This window comes from Tympanuchus pallidicinctus, unplaced genomic scaffold, assembly GCF_026119805.1.
Source record: "Tympanuchus pallidicinctus isolate F22 unplaced genomic scaffold, pur_lepc_1.0 scaffold1, whole genome shotgun sequence".
Lineage (NCBI taxonomy): Eukaryota > Metazoa > Chordata > Aves > Galliformes > Phasianidae > Tympanuchus > Tympanuchus pallidicinctus.
The window spans coordinates 63,296,688-63,321,214 of NW_026294618.1; the positions used below are offsets into that span (position 1 = coordinate 63,296,688).

At 36.9% G+C, this 24,527-nt stretch overlaps 1 protein-coding gene across 5 annotated transcripts in view; it reads right to left on the reverse strand.

The window, feature by feature from the left end:
- The window catches only part of GRM1 (glutamate metabotropic receptor 1), a 182,722-nt gene that overhangs the window by 28,474 nt on the left and 129,721 nt on the right, over window positions 1–24,527 (reverse strand). For all 5 annotated transcript variants that reach the window (XM_052670886.1, XM_052670902.1, XM_052670919.1 and 2 more), the window contains exons 5-8: window positions 13,625–13,871; window positions 7,953–8,121; window positions 5,649–5,775; window positions 125–1,055 (exon numbers count right to left, since the gene is read on the reverse strand). In XM_052670886.1, the coding sequence (XP_052526846.1) occupies window positions 125–1,055; window positions 5,649–5,775; window positions 7,953–8,121; window positions 13,625–13,871 (1,474 nt within the window). The remainder of the gene's footprint in view (window positions 1–124; window positions 1,056–5,648; window positions 5,776–7,952; window positions 8,122–13,624; window positions 13,872–24,527) is intronic.

The following is a 24,527-nucleotide window of genomic DNA, read 5'->3' on the forward strand; positions in this document are numbered from 1 at the left end:
CTACATGTGAGATGAAGAAATATTACATACCTTACTACTCAGAAAAATATGGTCAACCAAGATAGGATGGCAAAGAGAGGGACGTATAATACAGAGATACGTGTATCTTCAGTCAAGCACTTACTTCGGATTTCCAGCCCCTGGTTTCTTTCTCCGGAATATGTTGAGGAAAGTGTTGGACTTGCAAGGTGCCTTGCCATCCCCGACATGCATACGCACCACATCTGAGGTGGTGAAGGCACTGCGGACGTTCCTCTCGGGCTTGGCTATGATGATGTACATCTTAGGAGTGAACATGCACCCCAGGGCCACTGTCACACTCAGGCTCACTGCAAAGCAAGTGGTGATGATCTTGTAGTTGCTCCCAAAATAGATAGGTACAAAGGCCAGCCAGATGATACAAGTGGTATACATGGTGAATGCAATGTACTTGGCCTCGTTGAAATTGGCAGGCACATTGCGAGTCTTAAAGGCATAGTAAGTACAGCTCATGATGAGGAGTCCATTGTAGCCCACAGGAGCCACGACACCCAAATTGCTGGTGTTGCAGATAAGGTAAACTTCCTTAATGCTGGGATAGGAGAGGATGGGCATCGGGGGCTCCAGGATGATCAGCGTGACCACCAGTGTCAACTGCACACTGATCAAAATGGAGGCAATGACCACTTGGGCCCACGCACTCATGAAGCGTGGCTTGCGGGTACAAATCTTCTTTTTGCTACCTGCCAGAATGCGTGCAATGCGGTTGGTTTTGGTCACAAGGGCAGAATAGCACATGGCAGAAGAGAGACCCACCAGAAGGCGCTGGAGGTAGCAGGATATTGTGGTGGGTTTTGCAATAAGGGTGAAAGGGCAGACATAACCCAGAAAGATGCCAGCAAGGATTATGTAGCAGAGCTCCCGGCTGGAGGATTTGACAACAGGCGTGTCCCTGTAGAGCACAAAGATAAGGGTGACAAACATGGTGACCAGGATCCCCAGGCAGGAAAAGACCACAGCCACAATAGATTCTATATTGCTCCACTGAAGGTATTTTACAGGAATGGGTTCACAGCCTGCAGTGTACAGAAAAGAAACAGAGTGTTAGAAAGTTACCTGCTTGAAGAGAGAACTTTTATTTCCGGCTTCTACTATAATCCAAACATTGGCTTTTGCCTATATATCATGGACTATTAAGACCACTTTACAAATGAGTGAACCACAACATAAGAAAGATTAGACAAAATATTTTCAAAAAATACCATTAGTTCTGAGTGAGTCAAACATTGGCTTATGATGCTACAAGGAGAAATATTTCTTCTACTATTCATTGGAAGACATGCTGACAAGTCCAGCATACCAAAGGCAGGGCTGGGAACAGATCACAGACAAAGAGCACCAAAACTTTATTACAGCAGGGACAGGATTATTGCAAATCAGAATGGCAGCATTTAACCTCCCCAGGTTAATTTAATCTTTATCAAAATAAGAATAAAGACACAGTACATTTTACTGAAGGTGATTTTAGTAAAAAAAAAAAAAAAAAGTTTTTTTTTTTTTTTTTTTTTTTTAAACTCTGTCTCATTGCTGAATCTTAATAAGGTCTTGATTTTGTTAAGAGAAAAGCCACACTCAGCCCTTCCCTCCTCAGTATGGTGCATATCTGCAGAAGTCTTCCTGTATGAAAGTTTCTGACACCCAGAATTCTTCTCGATCTAGGTACATCTTCCACATGATGACAAAGAAAAACATTATCAATAATACAAGAAAATGTAAAGTTGTCCCTTTTAAATGCAGAATAAGCAAGTTGAGGTATAGATCAGGGCTGAGAGAGCAAAATTTTGTTGTGATATCACTGTCAGAAAGAAAAGGGTTTAGTTGAAATTTTAAAAAAGATTTAAAAAAAAAAAAAAAAAGTATAAGAGTCAGCCTGAGGCAAAGTCCTGACATGGAAAATTTCTGCACAGGCTTTTAATGTCTTCCAATGTCATTTGAAAGGAAAGAATGCCTTACCATTCTGAACTCTTTGTATCTAAAAGTACTGGTCTGACGTAAATACAGGTAATGTTATGCATCACCTGTAACATCAAGAACAGTAAGAATGGTGGTGCATGCGTCTGGAAGATGTATTTTATAAGGAAAAGGAATTTTGCTCAGGATTCAGGCAGGTGGAGAGAAACTGTTCTTCCAACCAGTATTTTTGTGGCAAAATGTAATCACAAAAATTTTTACTAGAATTAGGAGCTCTGGCCACTGGCTGCAGCAGCCCAGAGTGGGAATTGGCTCTTAGTTTGATATAAAAGTGAACTAATTGTTCTTTGATTAACACATGCAAAGCTCTTTCCTTTAACAAGAAGTATGTGGTTGCTGGAAGGCTTACATTTCAGTGTGTGCTTAGCAATGTAAGCCATACTCATTCAGTCTTAAACAACGTGTTCAGAGCCATAGCCCTGATTCAGCATGTGGGTAAGTATATCGATCGCTTTAAACTTATCCACTGCAAGGTTTTAGAAACCTGCTTTGTTGCATCAGTGCAATTCCTGTGCACCAGCAAGCCCCAAGAGCCACATATGCTACAAACATTGAAAAAAAAAAAAAAAAAAAAAAAAAAAAAAAAAAAAGTGCCTTCACTGCTTATATCAGCAAACAGTTGTTGGTTGTCAGCATCTGTGAAGGTGGATCATTTGCCATCTGGGAGACAGTGGACTCAGGAAGTGTGTTGAGATAGGGGGAACATACTCAGGAAACAGTATGCTTACAAATTATATGCGTTAAAAAAATGAAAATTTTAAGAAGTAGATAATCAGTAGCAAAAACTTCACTGTTAAAAGTTTCTAGTAAAAAGCTGTTTGGTAGTTTTCATCTATTATTGTCCCCTACAGTTTAACCATGAATCATCTCCCTGAGTAGAAAGCTTATCGATTTTCACTTTTTTTTAAACTTTTTAAAATTATATTCATACTGCAAAACCAATACAACTCTCCAATATATTTTCTGAGGTCATTAAAGCATCCCAGGTAATCCATTTTATGATAGTTCTATAAAACTTCCTCTCCTTGCTTGTTTAAAGTGAAGAAAACTGGGTATACTAGCTTGATATTCACTGTTTTTATACAGCTTATGATCTGTAAAGGATGGCATTCTTGGCACAAGACCTTTAGGTACTATTGTTACTGACCATTTGTCAGGTTAGGTTAAATATACATTTGTTATTTATGGTGAGAAGTTCTTTATGTCTGCTAACTCCAATGACCACTTTTTTAGGGGAAGTAAGCAAAACATTTTATATTTAAAAATAAAATTTAATATCAGGAAAGGAACGCTGGTCTGCATAGTTTGGTTTCAAATGGAAAAAATGAGAACCTTGAAAAGCACATCTTGGGAAACAGGTTAGTATGCAATTCGCGTTTCCTACAAGGTCTAATAATTTCAAAGTCTATCTGTAATGGAAAATTGTGAATAAAACTGCATACATGTTTAGCATTTATGATTTAAGGCAAAGGGAAGTACTATCTGGAATGCAAGATGTTAATGTCTGTGTCTAGAATGGAAGGGTGTGAATACAACAAAAAAATTTTTTTTTAAAAAAAAAAACCATATTTGATGGGGGAAAAAAAAATGCTAGAAAGAAAGAGGAATTTCAAATTAAAAGGTTCCAGTGGAGATGCCAGCAAAGCCCAAAAGCCAGAGTTTGTTTAGTTGATTTTCCCTTTGCTAAAGGGCAGGATACCAGTAGTTTCTCTTTGTAACTTTGTAATTCCTACTGCAATTCAAGTAGATACAAAGGGGTTAAAAATCTTTCCCCAGAGTGAAGCAGCTGTGCAGAAACTGTACATCTGCCAATGCTGCCATTTTGAGGTTCTCTAGGAAATCAGTTGATGGCTGTGCCATTACTTGACTGATGCTACTGCAACTTTAGGACAGCAGCCGCCCAGTCTCTTTGCTGAGAAGAAACACAAATCAGCAGGTCACTTACTGATTTCATTAAAAGTTAATAGATTGCAACATGCCCCTGAGATTTTTTCCAGTACTCATGTTTTCTTCAACTCCTTTCAGCAGTGCCTGTCATTTTGACATGCCCCTATTTGAGCTATTTTGGGCAACCATATTCATTCAAGTACACATTGATCTCCCACCATGTTCTTGTTCTGCCTTATTGATTTAAAAGAAGCTCTAGTTTTCTTCCCTGAATAGTAGATACAAACAATTCTGCAAACCTCCAAAACTAAAAGAGCATGGCTCTGATTTAACACTAGCAGACATGGGCATCATAGATAGTAGCATTGAATTTTATCTTCTACAGCATTGAAGATATATAACTCTATGTGCTCTAGATTTTCTAGGGTTTAGAAAAATAATATTTTTATCCACAACTGTGACCCTTACAGAAGGTATTTTTTAAAGACTCCTCTTTCTACTGCCCATTTACATGAAACCTGAAAGAACAGAATGATCACTGAGATCTCTGTATCCTGACAAGACTTGCTGAAAGAGGTTCAATTGCACATCAGAGTAAGAGAGGGAAAGGGACTATTTGAGTCAGAGTTACACGATATAGACACACACACGGTACACAACCATAGCTTATTTTCCATTTAAACAAACCAATACCCAAACCAACAAACACACAAACAAAAGAAAACAAAAAGGAAAACTAATGCAATAGGGAACATCTCAATTTTTCCAGTTTTTTGTTTATTTTGCGATTTATAATACATTTTTAGCTGGAGAAATGGTCAGTTTCCCCTTCCAGAGGAAATCTCCTGAAAGTTCATTTGGTTTCAGTGAATTTGCTTAATATCACTTATCCGTAGTGCTGAAGCAACATTTAGTTGCCACCCAGTTATATTAAAGGACAATAAGTAAGTTGCACAGCTGCTCTTCAGCTACACAGTCAGATAGTTTCTTTGACTATGATGCTCTGGCAGTGAAAATCTGCAGATTTAACATGGGATAAGGTCTTTACAAAGCAGCTTCCCAGATCAAGGTGGTACTTCTCAGTGCATTACATCTGTTTCCTTGAGGTAATGGCTAGTGCAAAGCTCAGAGCAGGTATGGGCAGCTCCCCCAAGTGGGTACAAAATAAGAGAAAGATGCCATAGCATACGACTCATTTAAAGCATATACACAGGGAAAATTTGGAAAGGAGGAGCAAGAACTTGTCTTCCCTTTCTTTCATCTGTCTTTCTTAGGATTATGTTGATTTTCCCTGTGGTGGTGGGTTCAGAGAGAATGATGCTCATACCAAAGGAAATTCTGATAGTTTTTGAAAGCTCAGAAATTCCAAATGAAGTATTACTATTTGCATGACAGAATGAGCAGAAAGCGTATCAAGTCAATCTGACAATGATGCTCTGAGCCCTTGTGATTATCACTGCTAAAATTGCAGCAAATTCTGCTACGTTCATTAGTATTTTTAGCAGCTTTATTAATACTTACGTTAACTGAAAGGGAGGAACAGACACAGTACGTCATTTTATCTTGGTACAAATTTCATCTTTATTATCACTGCTGTTGAATTGAGCCAAAAGATACAGCACAGTTCAACTTGATGTGCCTTGGGAAGTTTTTTCCTTTAACATCTTTGCATATTAACACCTTATTCTTCAACACACTCCATTCTTATTGTACCCTATCAAAAAGAAACATTTTGAGGGACACCTCCCTACCTGTCAGTTCAGCATTTGGCCACCAGCCAAGTTCACAGGCTTTACAAGTGAATTCATCCTGAACAAATTCATTCTCTTTGCAAGCAGTGCAAATCCAGCAGCAGCTCACTTCTCCTTTCCTGATCACCTGAAATGCAAAACATACCCTCAGCAACGATCCTGTATAAGACAGCACAGAGCTTCCCACAGTAAATACATACTGCCTGCATTGTTTAAAATATGATAGGATTTCTGTGTGTGGGACACTGTAAACAATGACAAAATATTTGTCCTTATTCTGTATCTGCCTCTCTGTGCTAGAAATTGTGATCAAGGATAATATCTAAACATAACTTCATTTTGTTCTATGCTGGTATTTGGTATTGTGGTGTTGTTTCTTCCCTGAGGTTACCAAAACAAAAAATGGTTTTGTACTTTACAGTGGCACAGTGTTACATCCCCAATCAAACTTGAGAGGAGGTTTAATCTGGGAGATGGTTCTGGTCAGGACAAGTCATTCAGTGAACACTTAATATCTTCTGCATAGTAAAAAGCAGTAAACTAAGTCAAAGATTAGAACAAAGTGATTCATGCATTTATATATACTATCATTATATATATATGTATGCACAGATAGAAATACGGGCATTCAAATTCTTATTTACAATGAAATCTCTTTGGGGCTCACCACATCAGTGTAGATAGAAATTAAAATATAAGCAAATTAAAAATCAAACTAAAAAACGATGTATTTTGTTCTAGTAGAAAATAAAACCAGTATGTGGTGAGCAAGAACACAGTTCAGAACAGCTCTTTTGGAGACAAATGTCCCTGAAAGCTGTATCTTTCTCTCATGTGAATGCTGCTAAGTGCAGTAATCCGATGTTGAAAATTGCTTCCTCATCTCAGCTGCTAGGTTCACTACATGGGGGATGCAAGAAAGGTCAAGGATATCTTGAGCTGTACCAAAGACTCTGCCTGTGTCAGAAAGGAGGAATTGAGCCTTTGCTCCAGGATCTTTGTATTCATCGATATGCAGAGTTAAGTGAAATAAAAGATTTTGTTTTATTAAATGATGAAATGATGGCTTTGTGGGTGTTCTGCATTCTATGGAAACTTTCCAATAGATTTCAACAGAAGCTGAAGATGGCATTTTGTATACATGTTGTTTACATATATCCACATACACAAACTGCACAATCTCAGAAACAGAGAAAAGATGTTTCGGAGGGCAGTAAATACAATACTGCTTCCCCTCCAGGTTTGATAGGGAATTTCACTAAGCCTTTGCTAAATAATTAATCATCAATTGCTAATAGCAACAATACACAATTTAAAAGCTGCAAGTGTTCCTATTGTACGAAATTAAAAAGAAAAAGGCATTTCTAAGGTGACATTCCTTAACAGGCTTCTTGCTGTTTTAAGCTTACAACATCCATAATATTTTGATAGTGGTAGAACATGTCTTTATGTCATCCACACATGGCAGGTGGCAAAATATTTGCAGTATGATTCAAATGCTACTGTTTGTGATTTCATTTTTGTTTCCATACCTTCTGTTGTGAACATGAGATATAAACAGGGTTCTGTTTTCTCCTTTTTCTTGTAGATGTTATTGTTGAAACAAAATAGTGGATTCTCATGGGTTACGCTATTTTAAGGATTTGTCCCCAAGTGAATCCTAGACACTGACCATTGTAGACAACGACTAAATGAAGATTTCATTCTCTCTCATATAAGGTAAAATTGAATTCAGTCTTGTATTCCTGGAAGAGTCTGCATCATTTGTATAGCCACTGAACATAAAGATGTTACAATTACAAAATAAACAAGAGAGTTTGGCAAATCCAATTATAATAACAAAAAGAGAATAGATAGAATCCTTACCTGTGTTCTGGGCTCACTGCAAAACTCCAGAGGAGGGATCTCCAGAAAAGACCCTTTCCCCCTGGTGGTCAGCTCTTAAATGGGTCTAGGAGAGGTGGAGCCAGGCTCCATCCCTTCTGGCAGCACAGGTGAATTGCCTTCACCTGTGCTCCTGTGGCTGACTCAGTGCTCGCCTCAGGTGATCAAACAGAGGTTCAGGCCATGATTCAGCAGTTCCCATACAGTCATTACAAAAGGCAGTTTTAGAAAGCATGGACCTTTGTATGGGACACTAGAACAAAATGTTTATCTAAGAGTTCCTCTGTCCTTTTGGCTTTCTTATAGAAAAGAAAGTTCTAAGTAACACGTCCTTTGTCTTGAAAGATGATTGCTTAAGTTTAGTGAAAGAGCATTGCTAGGTAATTCATATTTTTATGGCAGAAAGTGTCTAATGCACACCTTTATCTGCCCCTTCAAGCAAGGCTCGCTGCACACTGATCGGACCATTCCACTCTTGTTCATCTGAATCCTGTAGTCATCAATGTTGAGGACACCCTCATGCCAAGTTCCAATGAGGACATAGTCATAGCGATTGGGCTCTATGTACTGCAGGTTCATAATATCATACCTTCAAAGGAAGAAATACAAAGAGAGTCACTGTCCTGCAATACAAAAGATAAAATTTTACTGTGGACTAGAATTTTTCAGAAACAGCAAACACTTCAGGATTTGCAATAGAATCACAATAAATAGCATCTCTTATTGCTAAATTATTATTGAGTTCCTGTCCTGTTTACAGAAAACTGTGGGTAAAAAAAACTGCGTATCCAGGAAGAACTGTACAACAAAGACAGCAAACTCTGCTAAAAATTCACATGTAAGCAATGTTTGGATGGTGCATTATTCAGCCACTTTTCAGAATCATTAACATATAGCAGTAAAACACTGCTATAGAAAGCATTCTGCTTCCCTACCTCCATCATTGCCCTCCATTTGTAAGGCCTAATGTGTATGCACACCCTTTACTGTCAAGTGTTCAGTCCCTTCTTTTACTAACAGAATGTGGTTTGTGCAAAGCAGTGATTATTTGTGGTAATTTCATAGTAGGAAATAAGCAAGAACGTGAGAATGAGTAGTGAAGAGAGCACAGGGATGAAGAACCACAAAAGAGGATGAACAAATCATCTGGCCTCTTAAGAGGAGAGTTATATGGGAAGTATGAACAGGGGAGGTAAAAGAGGACTGCAAACCAGAATTCAGCTCTAGAGCTGAAAATCACAAAGCATTTTCTGTTTTACAGATCTGCCTTGTTTTTCCTTACTGGATTGTCTCAGGACAGAAGATGCTTTAGTTTATAGTGAGTGTTGCCTATCTGTATTCACATTAAGAATAAAAGGTAAACAAAGTATGAGCTATAAATAAAACTGGAATGTTTGGTTCAGGGCAAACAGGGAGAAATATCCAATGATTTCTCTTTTCCCTGTTGAGGTTCAAATATGCAAAAATTACAACTCAGTAGTTCTCAGAGGAAAGGTGCTAGAATTACTCTCTGGATGCCCAGTTTTGTTAACTGAATCTATGAGATCTCTCTAGAGAGAGATAGTTTTTAAAAACGTCTACTTAAAACTGTATTTAGATCTCAGTCTTGCAAATGTGCATGCTTAGACAACATTGGTACCACTGCACAGATTCACTGGGCGCGCTGGAAAAGGAACTCTCACCACTGATCTCAATAGAGCTCCAAACAGGTGCAAAACCCAGCTCTGCAGCTGTGTGATTGCCAACTGGCTCTTAACTGAGGAGTTGCTAAGAAGAGGAGTAAATTTCAAAGTCGCTAGAGAACAATTCTTATTTCCCATCTCTTACAAAGGAATAACATAAAAAGGTGTGCTTTTTTCAGCATAGCAAGAAGCAGTAACAGCATGGTGCTTTATAATGTAGATTCAGTAAACAGGAATAATTGAGCAGGAATGTACATGCCTCTTTCTAGCAAGCACAACCTACTTGGTTTCTAGTGTGACCTTGAATTAGATCAATACAAAACAACTTACTATGCGTTGGAAAACGAACACAGGAAGGAAAATAAAAGATTACTAAAACTTCACATTCCCTTAATGGAATTTTCAAGCCTACATAGATTGTTTTCTTTTCTACCAAAATATACTATGAGGCACAGAGTAGCATTACAGTAATATCAGTCAAGAGCTGGAAAATTCAAGGATATGATTTTATTTTAGGTTGAAAGCCTATATCTCTTATATTTTCTGGTAACATTACTCTCTTTTCTATCAGTTATGTGCTAAAGAATAACGTATGAAGACTACAAGATCTTAGCAGTCTTGCATTTAACAAGTTGTAATACAGTGCTTGAAGCTTTGATACGTACCTTGAATTTTAAGTGGAAGAATGTGATTTAACAAATACATTTGCTTTGGAGACATGCATAAGTTCTTTACCCTTTCTTTCTTTCCTTTAATGAAAAAATCCTGCTTTGAGTAAGGACAAATTCAGTGTTTCAATACCTCCTTCTATCACCATCTTCCTTGTAGACATACACAACTTCAAGAGTTTTGACCTATGTCCAAGCTAAAAATGATTATCTTGAAATAACTGAGTTTGACAAGAGTTGTGAAGCTCTAAGAAAGTGAGGATCATGGAGGCAGCTGGATGTCATACATGTATGGCAGTATTTACAGAAGGTATAAAAGCTTTCTACACATAAGAAAATGAACGATTTTTTTAAATGTAAGAGCAACCTCTCACATCCATTGGGAAATGCCATGACCAATGACTTGGAATCATGCAAACAAGTTATTTTTGAGGTGAACAAGACTGTGAGCTGGTCACGGGCGCATTCATACTCTGAAAAATCTCTGGTTAGCCTGAAATAGCTGAAGTTACTTGCTCAACAGTCATAACACCTGCATTGACAGTAAGTTTGGTATCCTTGAGGGAGGAATGGCAAACAGCAAAGCTGAACAATGCTACGATGTAACTGGCCTAAACAGCCACCCATGGAGCCAAAGTATGTGCAAAAAAAAAAAAAAAAAAAAAAAAAAAAAAAAAAAAAAAAAAAAAAGTTATGTGCCCCACGTTCCTTTATATACTGCATATATTTTAAATGCTTATATTATGCACTGATAATTTACTCAAAACTTCGGAGCTAGTAGTCATAAGGTTGCTATGTCTAGTAGACATACTGGAACAGACAAGACCTCAAATATGTTCTGCAATGAGATGCATGGATCTGTCCTCTGTCCCTTGCAAAGTTCTAAAAACAGATGTGGCATGGATTCCTGCATCCCTCTTTCCTTCTGCTGCCATTCTGAGAATTTGGGTGACATGATTAGTTTTGAGAAAGTAAATGGGAATACTCAGTGAATGTCAAAAGTTCAGCAATTTTATAAGCGTATTCTTAATAGCAGTAGAGGGAGCACGTACTGTTGTCTATTTTCCAGAGCTATATTCAGGTCATTTTTCCTAAAGGCAGTAAAATCAGTTAAGTGAGTGCATTTGTACCCCTCTGATATAGCTCTGCTTCACAGTTCTGCATAAATGTTCTCCAAAGAAAAGATTCCACACAAAGAAATAAACCTTTCAAAATCGCCTCATGATTTCAAATCTCATTTTGATAAAAGCTTGAAAGTATAAATTGAGCCTGAGATAGAAAAAAAAAAAAGAGTTTTATCTAAACAAATGGTTAAGCTTTGCCAGAGCTATAAGGAATTCAAAACAGAGAACTGTATGAATGCCAGGAAAACATAACTGTGGGCATCTCTACCTTTTCTAACTGTGATCAGTGTAACCAGGGGGATTATGAGAGACTGTTGCTCAAAGAAACTCACAGATCTTGCTAACAATTGCTGGCTTCTATGAGGGAACATTGCCTTTTTACATCTTGTGGAGTTGATTTGTTTATATGATACAGTAACATAACCTCAAAAAACTTTTTGCATATTTATGATACCTTCTTGCACTGGCATAGAAAAGCTGACAAACCAGGCAATTTCAGTTTGGTCAATCTCTGACTTATTTAGATGCTGTATGCAATGTGTGGCTTTATGTTTTGCTGAGGTATAAAATGATCTTTGGTTACATTCAAAATGTATGGCACATTCACTTATCTAGAAAGACCTTTTCTTCGTAGGGCTGTGGCAACACAAATATGAATCTTGAGTTACATACATATAGGCATAAACTACTGCTGGAGAACAAAGATCCAACCTGTTTTTCAGATCACATTGCATATATACATTATTATTCATTAACATTATATCACCCATGTCATAAATACCACAGAATGATAGAAGAATTACAGGATGAACAACAAGAAGATTGATTGAGCTTCCTTCACCAAACTGTGAAAATATAAATGATGAGCAAAAATTACCTAAAATAACTAATCACATTCTAAATAGGTGAGGGAAGGGAGGGAAAAAAAAAAGAAAAAAAAAAAGAACCATGTCATAAATCAAGGAATAAATTCTATCATCCTGACCTACTAAAAAAATACCCCACTACAAACTCTTCTATATTTTGAATTCAAGAACCATTTGTTATGATTCTGGGATTTGTACTGATGAGAGTTGTGGAAATGCCCTCAGGTGACAAGATATTAAACAAGATTTGAGCTAAAATTGGAAAATTGCATTTAACATCAATCTAAATATCTAAAAAGTAGACAAAACAAGGTATGCAAATGCTTTTATGGATGTAAATAGTGCATAATAAATTTGGAGTTATATTAAGCAGTACTTTTTCAATGCTATCTAAACTATATGTGCTAAGATTTATACATTTGCATTGAATGTATGAGTATGTGTAATAATATAAGGAATTGCTTACCCATTAATTTCAAAATCTGACCTAGCTCATCTACACTTCAACTGAAAAAATCTACAGTATGCAGTATTCAATGAGACAAGACCAAATTGATCAGCTTTTTCTTATTCTAAATGTATTAAGCAGTTTAAATGCATGTATTATGTGAATGCAGAAAGCAATGGAAAGAACAGTAAAAAAGTTCTGATAACAAAAGGTAGGAATAGATACAAGGGTTGCTTTAAGGCCACTGTGTCTTGCAAATATTCCTTGAAGGCTGCAAACTGTTTATTCCAGAGCACTGCTTTTGTGCAGTGTTGGCACTCAGATGCATTTATGCAATAAGCCCAAAGATGGAGTGAGAGAGTCTTTTATAACACTTTAATAACTCAGTAGGAAAACTAACTTAAATGAAGAAACCTCTGAGCAGAATTCTGTTAATAATGAATCATATGCACCAGCAGCAGAATTATATTTATTTTAAATAAATAAATACATTAATCTGGGAGATGTGTCACTTAAAATATTTGGAAAGAGCCCATAAACCTAAGTGAAGAGGGAAAGATTTGTCAGCTGTCTTCCATGAGAGAAATCAAAGTGATGCCACTGCTGTCTCTCTCATTGCTGGGTGCACACTGTGTCTTCTGGGGGAGAGGGGGAGAAGGGGGCATGGACAGTAGCAACTACCATAACAGGAATCTACTGGACCCCATATGAGAGGAACACAGTACCTTCTAGCAAACACCATTAATTATCCTGCCTGACCTGTCTGTGAATTCTGGGACAGCTGAATTTATTTAAAACTAGTTAAGGAGAGCACACAGTAGTTCAACAAGTAAAATTAAATACTTTCTGGCATGGATGCACTGTTGTGTCCTGGGGCACACAGACCAGCTGAGTTCCGGTTGGAAAAAGATATGCTCTATAGACCTAACTTTAAAATTTCAGCAAGCAAATTCTTTGTTAAACTCCAGTCACTTGTATTAGGCCTTACCCATAAAAAAGTCCTAGTGCTGAGCTTATTACTAACTCAGATACCAAAAATCTCTGATATGCAGTCTGTCCTCCCCCAAAGCACTAGAATGGTTACAGGCTTTACAGTAACTCTTATCCCAACAGAAGCTGTAATTATCAATTTATCTTGTGTTATCATTGTTATTCCTTTCTACTAGTAAGACTCACCCAGATAACTCTGTTTCTGTTTCAGAGTGTATTTGCTGCATGCTTTAGCAAAGCAGCCAAAGAAAATCAAACCAGTAACAACACCCACATCCCAGTATCTGGTATAATATGTCGACATGAAACTTTACCTTCCTGGGGCATCTCCCTTTTCATCAAACCAAACTTCTTCTCCAGAAACACCAATGAATGTGGACTTGAGGAGAAACTCCAAGAGTTTGCTGCCATCAATTGGCTTCATAGCATCACACAGCCCAACATGTCCTGGGCAAAGGGAATGATGCATGTTTTGGAGTCCATGAGCCATAGCATATATAGCATTGATGACGAATCCCATTTTACTGTCCTGAACATAGTTTTCCTCTAGGCTTTCATTACCTAAAACAGGAAAAATTAAAATATTATTATAAACATGAAAAAAATGTGAAAATATGAAAAAGTGGTAAGAGATTAAAAGGCTTTTCTTAAAAACTTTAGAAGTATAAACAAAATGTAAGAAGGGGGTTAAATTTACATATACGTATTTGCCAGAAATCTTTAAATCATTGAAAGTGAAATGAAATGGCTTTAGAGAAAACCACAGCTTAATGAAATTGTCAGCCTTAATTTGCTTTTTTTTAATAATTATCATTTTTCATTCTACAATGTTACTTATGCTAAAAAGGGTTAAAAAGCTCAGCATAAGAAGGATGCAACTTGCTTAAAAGTTTGATTTTTCGTCACACTTGAAGATTTATTTATTTTTTTAATCTCTTAGTTTTTAAGGACCAGTGTAGCAATGTCCTTCCAGTGGAAATAAGCAAACAATGTAAACCAGCACCACTTCTCACGTTATTTATGTTAGCTAAAGTAAAGAGAAAGTAGTAGAGAAGCCAATTGGTGTTTGCTACAGAAAGTCTAAGGAAGTTTGTAACATTAAAAGGCATTTTATGTAACTGCAGCTTAGAAGATCTTGCGTGAGCAGACATACGAGTCTCCGTCCACTGAACAGAAACAATGTGGCAGTGAAGGCTTTCCTCTTGAGGAGGTTTTAGTTCTGATCTGCTGACGCTCGGGCCCTGCCAGAGGGTGCCATTTGCGGCTGCGTCTCAAGCCAGAACCCGTGGGGGTAAGGCTGTCCCTATTTCCTGTCACAAGCTGCTGGATGCTGCCAGTGCTAACCCTGAGTCACAGAAGCCTGAACCACACGGGTCCTGAGGGCTGGGGGAACAAGAAATCTCTCTGTTTTGTTTCCCTTCCCCTGAGTCATTCTCTCTCAATATGCTCCAAGTTGCAAAATGCTGCTATCTGTGGGCCTCCCACATTGGTGTTAACAGGCATTTGCAATCCAGCCTCTGATACTTAGACACAGTAACACCTTGTCTGCGCTAGGGAAGTAGGATGTGTGAGAGACAAGGTGTTAACTGACACTTCTCAAACCTAGGTTGGAGAAGGTAGCTGTCATTCTAATACAAAGAAATGAGGAAAATCTACAAGTTCACAGAAACTTTTAAGTTAAAAAAAACAGCTTCTTCTCCTAATGAAGATATTGTATGTCTTTCAAGCTAGATAAGGAAGACACTCCTTACATTCATCCTTGGGAAAAAACTGATGTGGAAGGACTTCTCAGCTTCTTTGCTTTCATCTGCAGATTAGTCCCGTAGAACACTGTGAATTTACCACTCCTGCCTTCCTATAGACAGAGAATGAATATGGTCTCCATCCTGATAGGACAGAGATGTGGAAAGATCCTGAGCTCAGCATTGCAGTTCTCTTTGTCATGAAGCCTGTCAGTAGCAAATAGCTGAAGCGCCGACTGATAGGTCATGGCACTCAACTATTTTTTACCCAAGAGTTTATTTTAGTTGCCTCCCTAATTTCTCAATTATTTTTAAAATGTATAGAAACATACACATCAGTGACATCTGCAGGAGATAATGACAGTATCCATATACTTTTCCTGAGACAAATGTTCAGGTGGCTGCCAGAAGTAGTAACCTAAATGTAGCAGAACTTGCCAATGTTTTGAAATGAGACTATTTTCTTCAAGTATATGTTAACACAGCAAAGTATAGATTTGGTTTCTCATATTTCAATATAATATGCATACCTCCAAAGAGAATAAACATTTGATGGTGGGAGGATTTGCTTTTGAACAATTAGATGTGAGCATCTTGTTTGCTTTGAGGCTTGAAACACAGCGTCCCACTGCAGAGATGACTGCTTTTCTGCACTTACAGAAATAGTTGTACTCAAGTGAAAAGTAACATGCAAAGCCTAATCTGGTAATGAGTTGTCCACATATCAGTAATATAAACTTCCCTATGTGCAAATAAGAGATTTTACAGTAAATTTTCCATGAGAAGTCATGCTTTACCTAAACTTAGCTTCCAGCTGTCAAAATCAAATTTATTTCATTTTCACCATCACAAGTTATTGATATACAAATGTATTTGAGCTTGTAAAAATTCACTTATGAGAATCAGACCGAACAGATCTTTTTAAACAAGGGAGATAATGTAATTATGTTAAGCCAAAGAAAAAACACAGGCAATCAATGTTCAATTTGGTTTTCATAGAAAAGCTGCTTAATAAATGCAAGAACTATATTTTGTTTGGTGCAGGGCTTCTTTGTAAAGCCTTAATTTTCCTTAAAAGGTCTTTGAAAAGTAACAGAGAAAAATAGAACTCTGGACTGAGAAATTTGTACTTTTCTTTCTCCTCTCACCCTCTGGAAAAAAAAAAAAAAAGAAAGAAAGAAAGAAAGAAAGAAAAAAAGTTCATTGATCTACAAAAGTACTCTGAACACTAGGGTAAATTAACATTTAAAACAGAAAAGTGCTTTATTATCTTTCCTTTTTTTTTTTTTTTTTTTTGTTTAATTTTTGGTGGAGACCTTAGTTTTCATTAAGAAAAGAAAAACTGTAAGCTATGTGAGTACTGGATTAATTGAAGTCACTCGAACTAGGTCATTAACTTTTTGAATGACATTGAAGAATTCAGGTCTCCTACATTTCACGTTTATTTTTATATTGGATGCAATGCAAATCTTCCCTTAGCCATTTCCTTTTAACAGTTCCTCAAAGCTTTGGGTCATTTTATTTATTTATATTTTTTTTTAATTTTATTTTTTGTTGGTCATCCTATCAAAGATGAAAAAGAAAGATAAACTACATAAAAATAAAAATTATTTTTAACAACAACACACTCTGGCTGTACACAATAGAAAAATGCTCCCAACATTGCTAGAAATAATAGCCTTAGAAAATGCAGGACAGAACAAATTTCATGAAGCGATGCCTTTCCTTTCACTGTAATGTGCCTCAAATGTAACTAATATTATCTTCAGGCAGGGACTTAGACGGAGCTGAATGTAAAGCAACGATTAATATCTAGTGCCTTTGCTGTGAAGCAAGTATGGGGCTATCAGCATTCTCAAGAGCAGAGACAGTACTCATACAAATTTCACCAGATCAACTGAAATTAAGAAAAACGCTATCAAAATCATAGCTAGAAGTGACCTAAACTTAGAGACATAACGTAAAGGTAGAAAAACCCTGTGCTGATGTTCTCAAAAGAGATTAAGCACAAAGGGTTTCTTGTTTGCAGTTCTCAGAAAGGTTAGGGCAGGAAGGAATATGGAATGGAAGGAAATGTAGAAACATTTTGGTTGAAGAATCAGATCAATAGCTAGCCAGTTGGTAAATTTTGAACAAACACACACATTTGACAAAGAACACAATCTGTTCACAGATGACTCTTGATTAGAATAAAAGCCAAAATCTGTTGAATAAAATTATTATAAATTATAATTTCTGAATTGGGCAGATATTTTTTCCTTTTTTTTTTTTTTTTTTTTTTTCCAGGATTTCAAACAAACTGAACATTTAATGTCACATGGGTTTGTGTTTGTTCCATTTGACCTATTATGAAAGTAACAATCTTTTCTGATGGTTCTGAAAAAAGGGCTGAAGGTCTTAGAAATATTATACACTCCCTTCCTTAATTGTAGTGGTCAGTCCTGGGATTGAAATGCTTTCGGGGTATACAATATGAGATTTTAGGTTTGTTGCCAGCAGCATGGTGATGGGCAACATTCAGTAAAGTGCACATTTAGACAAAGAAATTGTTGTGGAAGAATAACCAGGGCTAAATTTCTCAGGAATGCTAAAAAAAGGAAAACTGCCATACTTGATCTATGTGCACAATAGCCTGGTGCAAAGCCATGCCAAAGAGAGATGAGTGTTCCCCCCAAGAGGATGCCAGGGGACAGAGCACAGGTTATATACCAAGAACTAGTAGAGTAGCACCCAGGCTTGCAACAAAATTTCCCTTCTTATTGAAGAAACCAGGAATGCAGATTTCCTGCCCTCTCTCTTAGTTTCAATGTGCACTGCTTTAAGTGACTTGGAGCAAACATGTCCATCTGGCTCCATACAAATCTGTGCAGAGATATGCTAGGGATATGACATGCCCTTGGAAAAAAAAAATACAACAAAACAGAAGTCACATATCTTGCAGTGTCCCACATTACAGAAGGCCTGAAAAACTTGGACCACAGCAAATTTGTGTCATAGGATCTTGCAGGGAGAAGGGCAGAAAGCCAGTATCTGTCCTGAACAGTCATTTCAAATCTCGGTCACTAGAAGTAGCAGCTACAGATTATTTTGGTAACTAAATGGCACATGAAAAGTGATGAACAAACTGATATCATTTTGAAAAATTTGGGATACTTGGCTCCTTAGAAATATTAGGGCACTTCTATTTGGATGCATGACCTGCTAATTCCTTGATTATTTTTTTTTAACCTATCAGAATTATTCAACTTTAAAAACAAAACAAAACAAAACAAAAAAACAAAGACAAAAAAACATATTATGATGAGCTAAAATAAGATTCTATTAAACAATTTTTGAAAAGGGCTTGTTTTTCTAAGCTCATTTAGCATTGCAGTTTCAGGTATTTTACAAATATTGCCAGTTCTTTCATTCTTACACACTGTTTATGTTATCTAACATCTCTTGTGTTATCTAACAACAAAGATAACATAATTATTTAACAAATTTCACCTTAAGGCATTGCAAAATAAGTACCACAGATTATAATGCCTCTAAATGCAATTAGTACGAACATGATATGTTCACAACCTGCACAGTAAATGGCTTGTTCTCTTCATACTATTTTTTAATAATGCATTCTGTTCATTAATATTATATGGCAATGGAATCTGAATAAAATCCTCGTCTCTTGCTGACTCTTGTTGACTCCACTGCACTCAGTATGTCCAAATGCAGTCAGAGGTAAGAAGTTAGATTCATAAAAGTTCTCTATTGTATATGAAAACACCCAAACACCCACCTCTTTCAGCCTACAAGCATTGAGAAGGATTACTAAATTTGTCTTTTTAGAAGTAATTTCTAGATATCCAAAGTATCTGCCTGCTTATGAAAGTGAGGCCAGGAGGTGACCACAACAAGGAACTACAGAAGAGGGCTGTAGGCTTTGCTTGTACTTTTCTTGAAGACTGTGCAAGCTAATGTGACTGCCAAAATACTGTGGAAAAGTTATTGCTTTTCATAGAATCGTAGAATGGCCGGAGTTGAAAAGGACCTCAAAGATCATCTCGTTTCAACCCCCTGCCACAGGCAGGATCGCCAACGACCAGGCTTGTTTTACCTTCTTATCTGCAAAAAGCAGATAAGAAATAAAAAGGCTTTGTTTCAATCTGAATTAAAATATTATTTCATTTCATTCGGTTTTCTTGAGACAGAATGTTAGACTGAAAAATTTGTCACTGATCACAGCAAGTGTTTCATTTAACCTACAGCAAACAATCCCATCATGCTAAATCATTTTTTTCTAGTATGGTTTCTACCCCAGGGAAAACAGCTCTTTTACTGTTTTCCAACAAAGCAGATCACCTGTAATGGTCACTACCCACTTCAATGTATCTTTGCTACAGGGAGGCAAGTTCAAGAAGCAGCTACATAGAGAGATGAGAGGGTCCTAACTGACAGCACATACAAGAGAGATGGTAAAAGAGCTATCAAAAAGACATAAGATAAAAGAAGAACTTGATTCCCATTGTAATGTGAACTATTTACTTGATTAGATGCAACTCGAATGCTTATCAGGCAAGTGTGAGGAAGGATGTATTTTCTAAGAAAAGGGATTTTCCCTAACTGCCTTCTGAGCATCATGTCACCATTCTGTACAAAATAATGCTGTGCTTTCTGTAGAACAGCAGGTGGCTCTGCCATTTGGCAAGAATAGAGAAATCTTTCACTGGGGTGGATAAAGGTAAGCAATATCTGGTGTGGATTCTACACCAGATTTGAAAACACACTAATGAATATTTCAAATTGTACAGTACTTGTGAAGCGGTAAATGGAATTCACAGCGTTGAAGACTTCATTTTCAGGCTGTCATTAAATCAAAAAGGTTCAATTTCCATTCTTCAAATGGTTTTTTGTTTTCTTTTGTTTTCTTTGTTGTTTTTTGTTTGTTTTTTTTTTAATTTTCCCAAGCAAAAAGATTCTATTCGTGCAATTATATTTGATGCACTTTTCCCCCGAAAAGTAAAGAGATAATCCCAGTTAGCAGTTGAGACACTCTTCTATTTTCTTTCTGAGCACAAGGAAATCTATGGGTATCCCAGATATTACTGCTACTTCTGATGAATGCTGCTTTTTAATTGAGATTCTTCCACTGAAGTTTTCGATAATACTGCAGGGAGAAATTAAAGCAATTCGAAGGGTGGGCATTCAGCAGGAGCTCCTCACATTTGTTTTTCTCTAGATTCTGAAGGCATTAACTGGATGCTTACTGCAACAATACTTGCATGCAAGTTGTTATATATTGTCACTAATAAAGTAAGACAAATAAATAATGACTCTTTCTCTCCTGGAAAAGAAACAGATTGTGTAAACATGAGAGGCTGTTCTTTCCTTACTTCTACCTACATTTCTTTCGCAGATGACAATTCAGTGGCTAAAGAAAGCCAAAATATTAATTCAGCCATTAAGAGACACAAGTTTCCACTCATTCCAGGTATCTAACCGTAGAAGATCAGTTCCCTTTTTAGATACACAATACACATACACCCCCTGTGTCTTCAGCTTTCATGCCTGTTTTTGTGAGGATACCACATAGTCCTTCGGTGTTCAAAAGATATGTATTCCTTTTGTCTCTCTCTCTGTGTTGGAAGCAGTAGGGAAATCTGTAATTAATTTTAATTTCTTGGTTCTCCATATCATATTATGTAAGCATATTACGACTTTAAGAGCTTAGTGTCAAAATCTCTAGAATGAGGCTGGCATACAAAAATACAGCAATGCCATGGTAAAGATGAAATACTATGAGTGGAAATGACTATGCAAGCTGACTATGACTATGACTATGCATACTCATTAATCAGGGGCCAGAGAGTCTTAGAAACACTAGGCTTTAGGCAGGAGAAAAGGAACTCGGCATTGCTGCCAACCCTGAGCCATGCTGAACTCATGGATCCAGACCACACACAAAACAAAATTTGCTTAGCAGACACAGCTCCCCTCCCTGCCCTTTCTGCTTCTCTCCATGGACATTCAGACTCTCACACAAATATATGACTTCAGGAAAAGAAGATTTAAAATGTAAACACCACATGCACATAATGCACATAACTCATGTTCACAGTGTGGGAGACGACAAAACTGTGTTCAAATGTGCCAGCACCCCAAAGGGCAGAGAGCTTTCCTTTTACATCTCCTTTCTACTTATGCAAGGACATAAGCAAGGGATGAGACTGTCATTTCCCAAAGGCTGGCTGAGCTTCATGTCAACGAGAAAAGGGGGCATGCCTGATGTCTGTACGTGACAGTGCTTGGGTGAACAGGACAGCATGTCTGGGTGAGATTTTATGTATTGTGCAGTGCTGCAGCCCTTCTCCAGATTCAGGAGAGGCAAGAGAGCAGCTGAGGACCTTTGAGCACTGTGACTTAGGCAGCATCCTGTCACTGGAGAGGGAAACAGACCTGTAGTGAACAAAATTTCCTTATTCCTTCGCCTATAATTCTACGTTGCCTATTCTCTTGTGTTGATTGGCAGTAAAAGGACTCCAAGGGAAATGTAACACTGTACCTAAAAACCGCACTAACAAATGTCAGCAACCTCCAGAGAGGGCTGACTCCAGCAAGGTGGAGCTTCATACCATTACAGGGTTGTCCATGACCTGCACAGATGGTCTGCACACACATTTGTGACTCTTGTCAGTAAGAGTCAAAAGTGTCACAGTTGAAAAGCTGCATGGATATCTGCCTACAGAAAGTGTTTATAGCAAGAAAAACAGGAGCAGGAAACTGGACAACCAGGAGAGAATTTCCACTCCAAGTTAAAGTGTATGACATGTGGTGTGTAGGTCTTGGTCTAAGTATTATTTTATTTTTTCATTATTTCTTTATTTTGAAATTAATAGACTGGGGAAAAAAAGAGGAAAAATAAATTGTTCCTATTTGAGATGAATTTGTTTCTGTATCTCGGATTCCCATGCAAACACGTGTCACATTTTTCAGTATCCATTCAAATGGTTTAAAAGAAGCATCACTTTGTACATACAGGTCATCCTTTTAAGGGTTGCCTTCATACATCAAATTGAGACTATACACAAGGCTGCAATAATGCATGGAAAATTATGAACTTCCATTATTATGTGCATTCTAATGAAGAAGCTTGGAATTAGTTCTGTCGTGAACAGAGTAAGTAAAGATTTATTTAATCTACTTTATGGTAGAAGAACTTAGGTATCTCACTGCTATCTTGTAGAAATTCATCCTGAAATAAAATATTATCATCTTGAGATTTATGGAACTGACCAGGAATCTGGAATGAAATTACAGTGGTTTATTAGTACATAAGGTCAAATATCCAAATGTAATGAATGGTCATATCCAAATTTTTAAGCTAGAAATCAGTAAAACTCTACTTATGATTCTGAAGTTGGGGAATCCATCGAATAAGATGCAGTTTAACCTTAAATTCTACTCTCCTTCTCATTAGAACACTATCTTTGTGCCTTTTCATAACATTAAATGACATGTTGAATACAGAAATATGCAGCAAAGGAGATAAATTGAAGTGATTCCATTGTCTTTCTTACAGATATATAGTAATTATTGTGAGAGCTTGACAAATACTTATTATGATTAATTTTGTTTTTCTTAAAAGGTGGGCTGCATACAAACTGCCTGTAAAATGACCACAAAATGCTCTATTATTTATTTGAGATTATTATTTCACTTCTACAGCAAGACATTAATTCTCAGATCCTATTTTAATTAGAAATGAATATTTCATCTTATAAACAGAAATAATATATGCCTGCAGATTTTGTTGTTGTTATTCCCTGATTGAATGGCTTGTACATGTAATCAGCAAAGACTCTGATTTCAAATCCAGATATAGCATCTGATATCCATCTTATTTTTTTGTTAGCTAAAATTAAATGCCCACAAGGCTCAATCATTGTGTTTATAGGATGTAGGCATTAACACGATTATTTTAATGGAAGATTCACAAATGGCATGAGTGGGAAGGAAGGCTTTTACCCTGTCTAATCCTGAACTGGCCATATTCCAATCTGGCACTGCAATCCCCCCATCTCAAGTTACTCTTTGATAGTTTTTTCTTTGTTTCAATTCTTTTCCTCTGTTTCCTTGCTCAGAAATATGATAGCAGGGAATTTGTTACTCCTACTGCATATTTTGTATCTTCTTCTGTCATTCTCAGTCCATTCACAAACTCTCCCTAAGCCCCTTTTTGAGATTCTGCAGAGTTCTACAAATGCCCTCAGAGTGCTCTCAAAGCCTCAGGCACCATTTAAATATGATTGGTTATTATTGCAGTGACGTTTTTCTTGCTTTCTTTACAAACTGATTAAGCTAACTTCTTCCTCCAGTGTCATGCTGGATACAGACCCAGTTTCTCTAAAGGCAGGATTACACAGAGAACATTTTCTATATGACATGTGAAGAAACAATTGAAAAAAAAAAAGAAAATTCAACCTTCAGTTTTCCCCTTTCCCTCAGGTAACTATGCAACCTTGCTGCCTTACTTGCATACTTCATTAAAGACATATTTAGAACTACTATTCTTAACATACCTGTTATTTGGAACAAGTCTAGCAGATAATGAGTTGCTGCTACTCTTACAAGAGACAAGAAAGAGCACACTCAAAATCAAACTCACTTAAAAATTTAAAGAAATATTTTCAGGTTTTGATGTTCTTTAGCTAGCTTCAGCCATGACTTTCACCATTAATAAATGATTTTTTTGAGTCAGATACCCTCACAGATATTCAGTTATAACATGCAATGATGGAGAAAAGAAAGAGCACAGGAAATAGGACTGATTAAATTTTGAGTGTCATTCTATTCATATAAGGCTTCAGACTTTATCTGAAAGAGACAGAACTCAGTAATTGTTCTGCAGCTTCCAAAGCATTAAACATCTTGGATATTTATATTAGGAACCTGAACACATACTCAAGCCCCTAATTAATTGAATTGATTAATACCTGAACTTCTCTGGTTGCTATTGACTTCCATGGGAATAATGGAAGATCAGTATCCTCAAAAATCAGGACAATTTATCTAGGTCTCAGAGCGTACAATTCAGGAGCCTAATTTTGAGCTTCTTTGTTAGAAAATGATAATTTAGAGTAGGAAAATAGGCAACCTTCATATAAAGCATAGACAGCATTACCACAGAATGGGGAATTTAGTAAGAATGCAGTCTCATTAGATGTTAAATATTCAACACCAGTACAACACCTAAAACTAAATTCTCTAAGTTATGGTTGAAAACATGATGAAAATAATAAAGTACATATTATTCATTAATCTATTTTCTCTGGAGATCTGTGCTCCTATCTGTTACAGCAGAAGAAATCGTACAAACTCATCTCTGTCCATTGCTTGAGACCTCAAAATATCTAAGTGCTATTTCCCAGTTTTCAGTATACAAGCATGAGATCCTGAAGACTTCAAAGGTGTGAGTCAATAGCTCACGTTAACACTG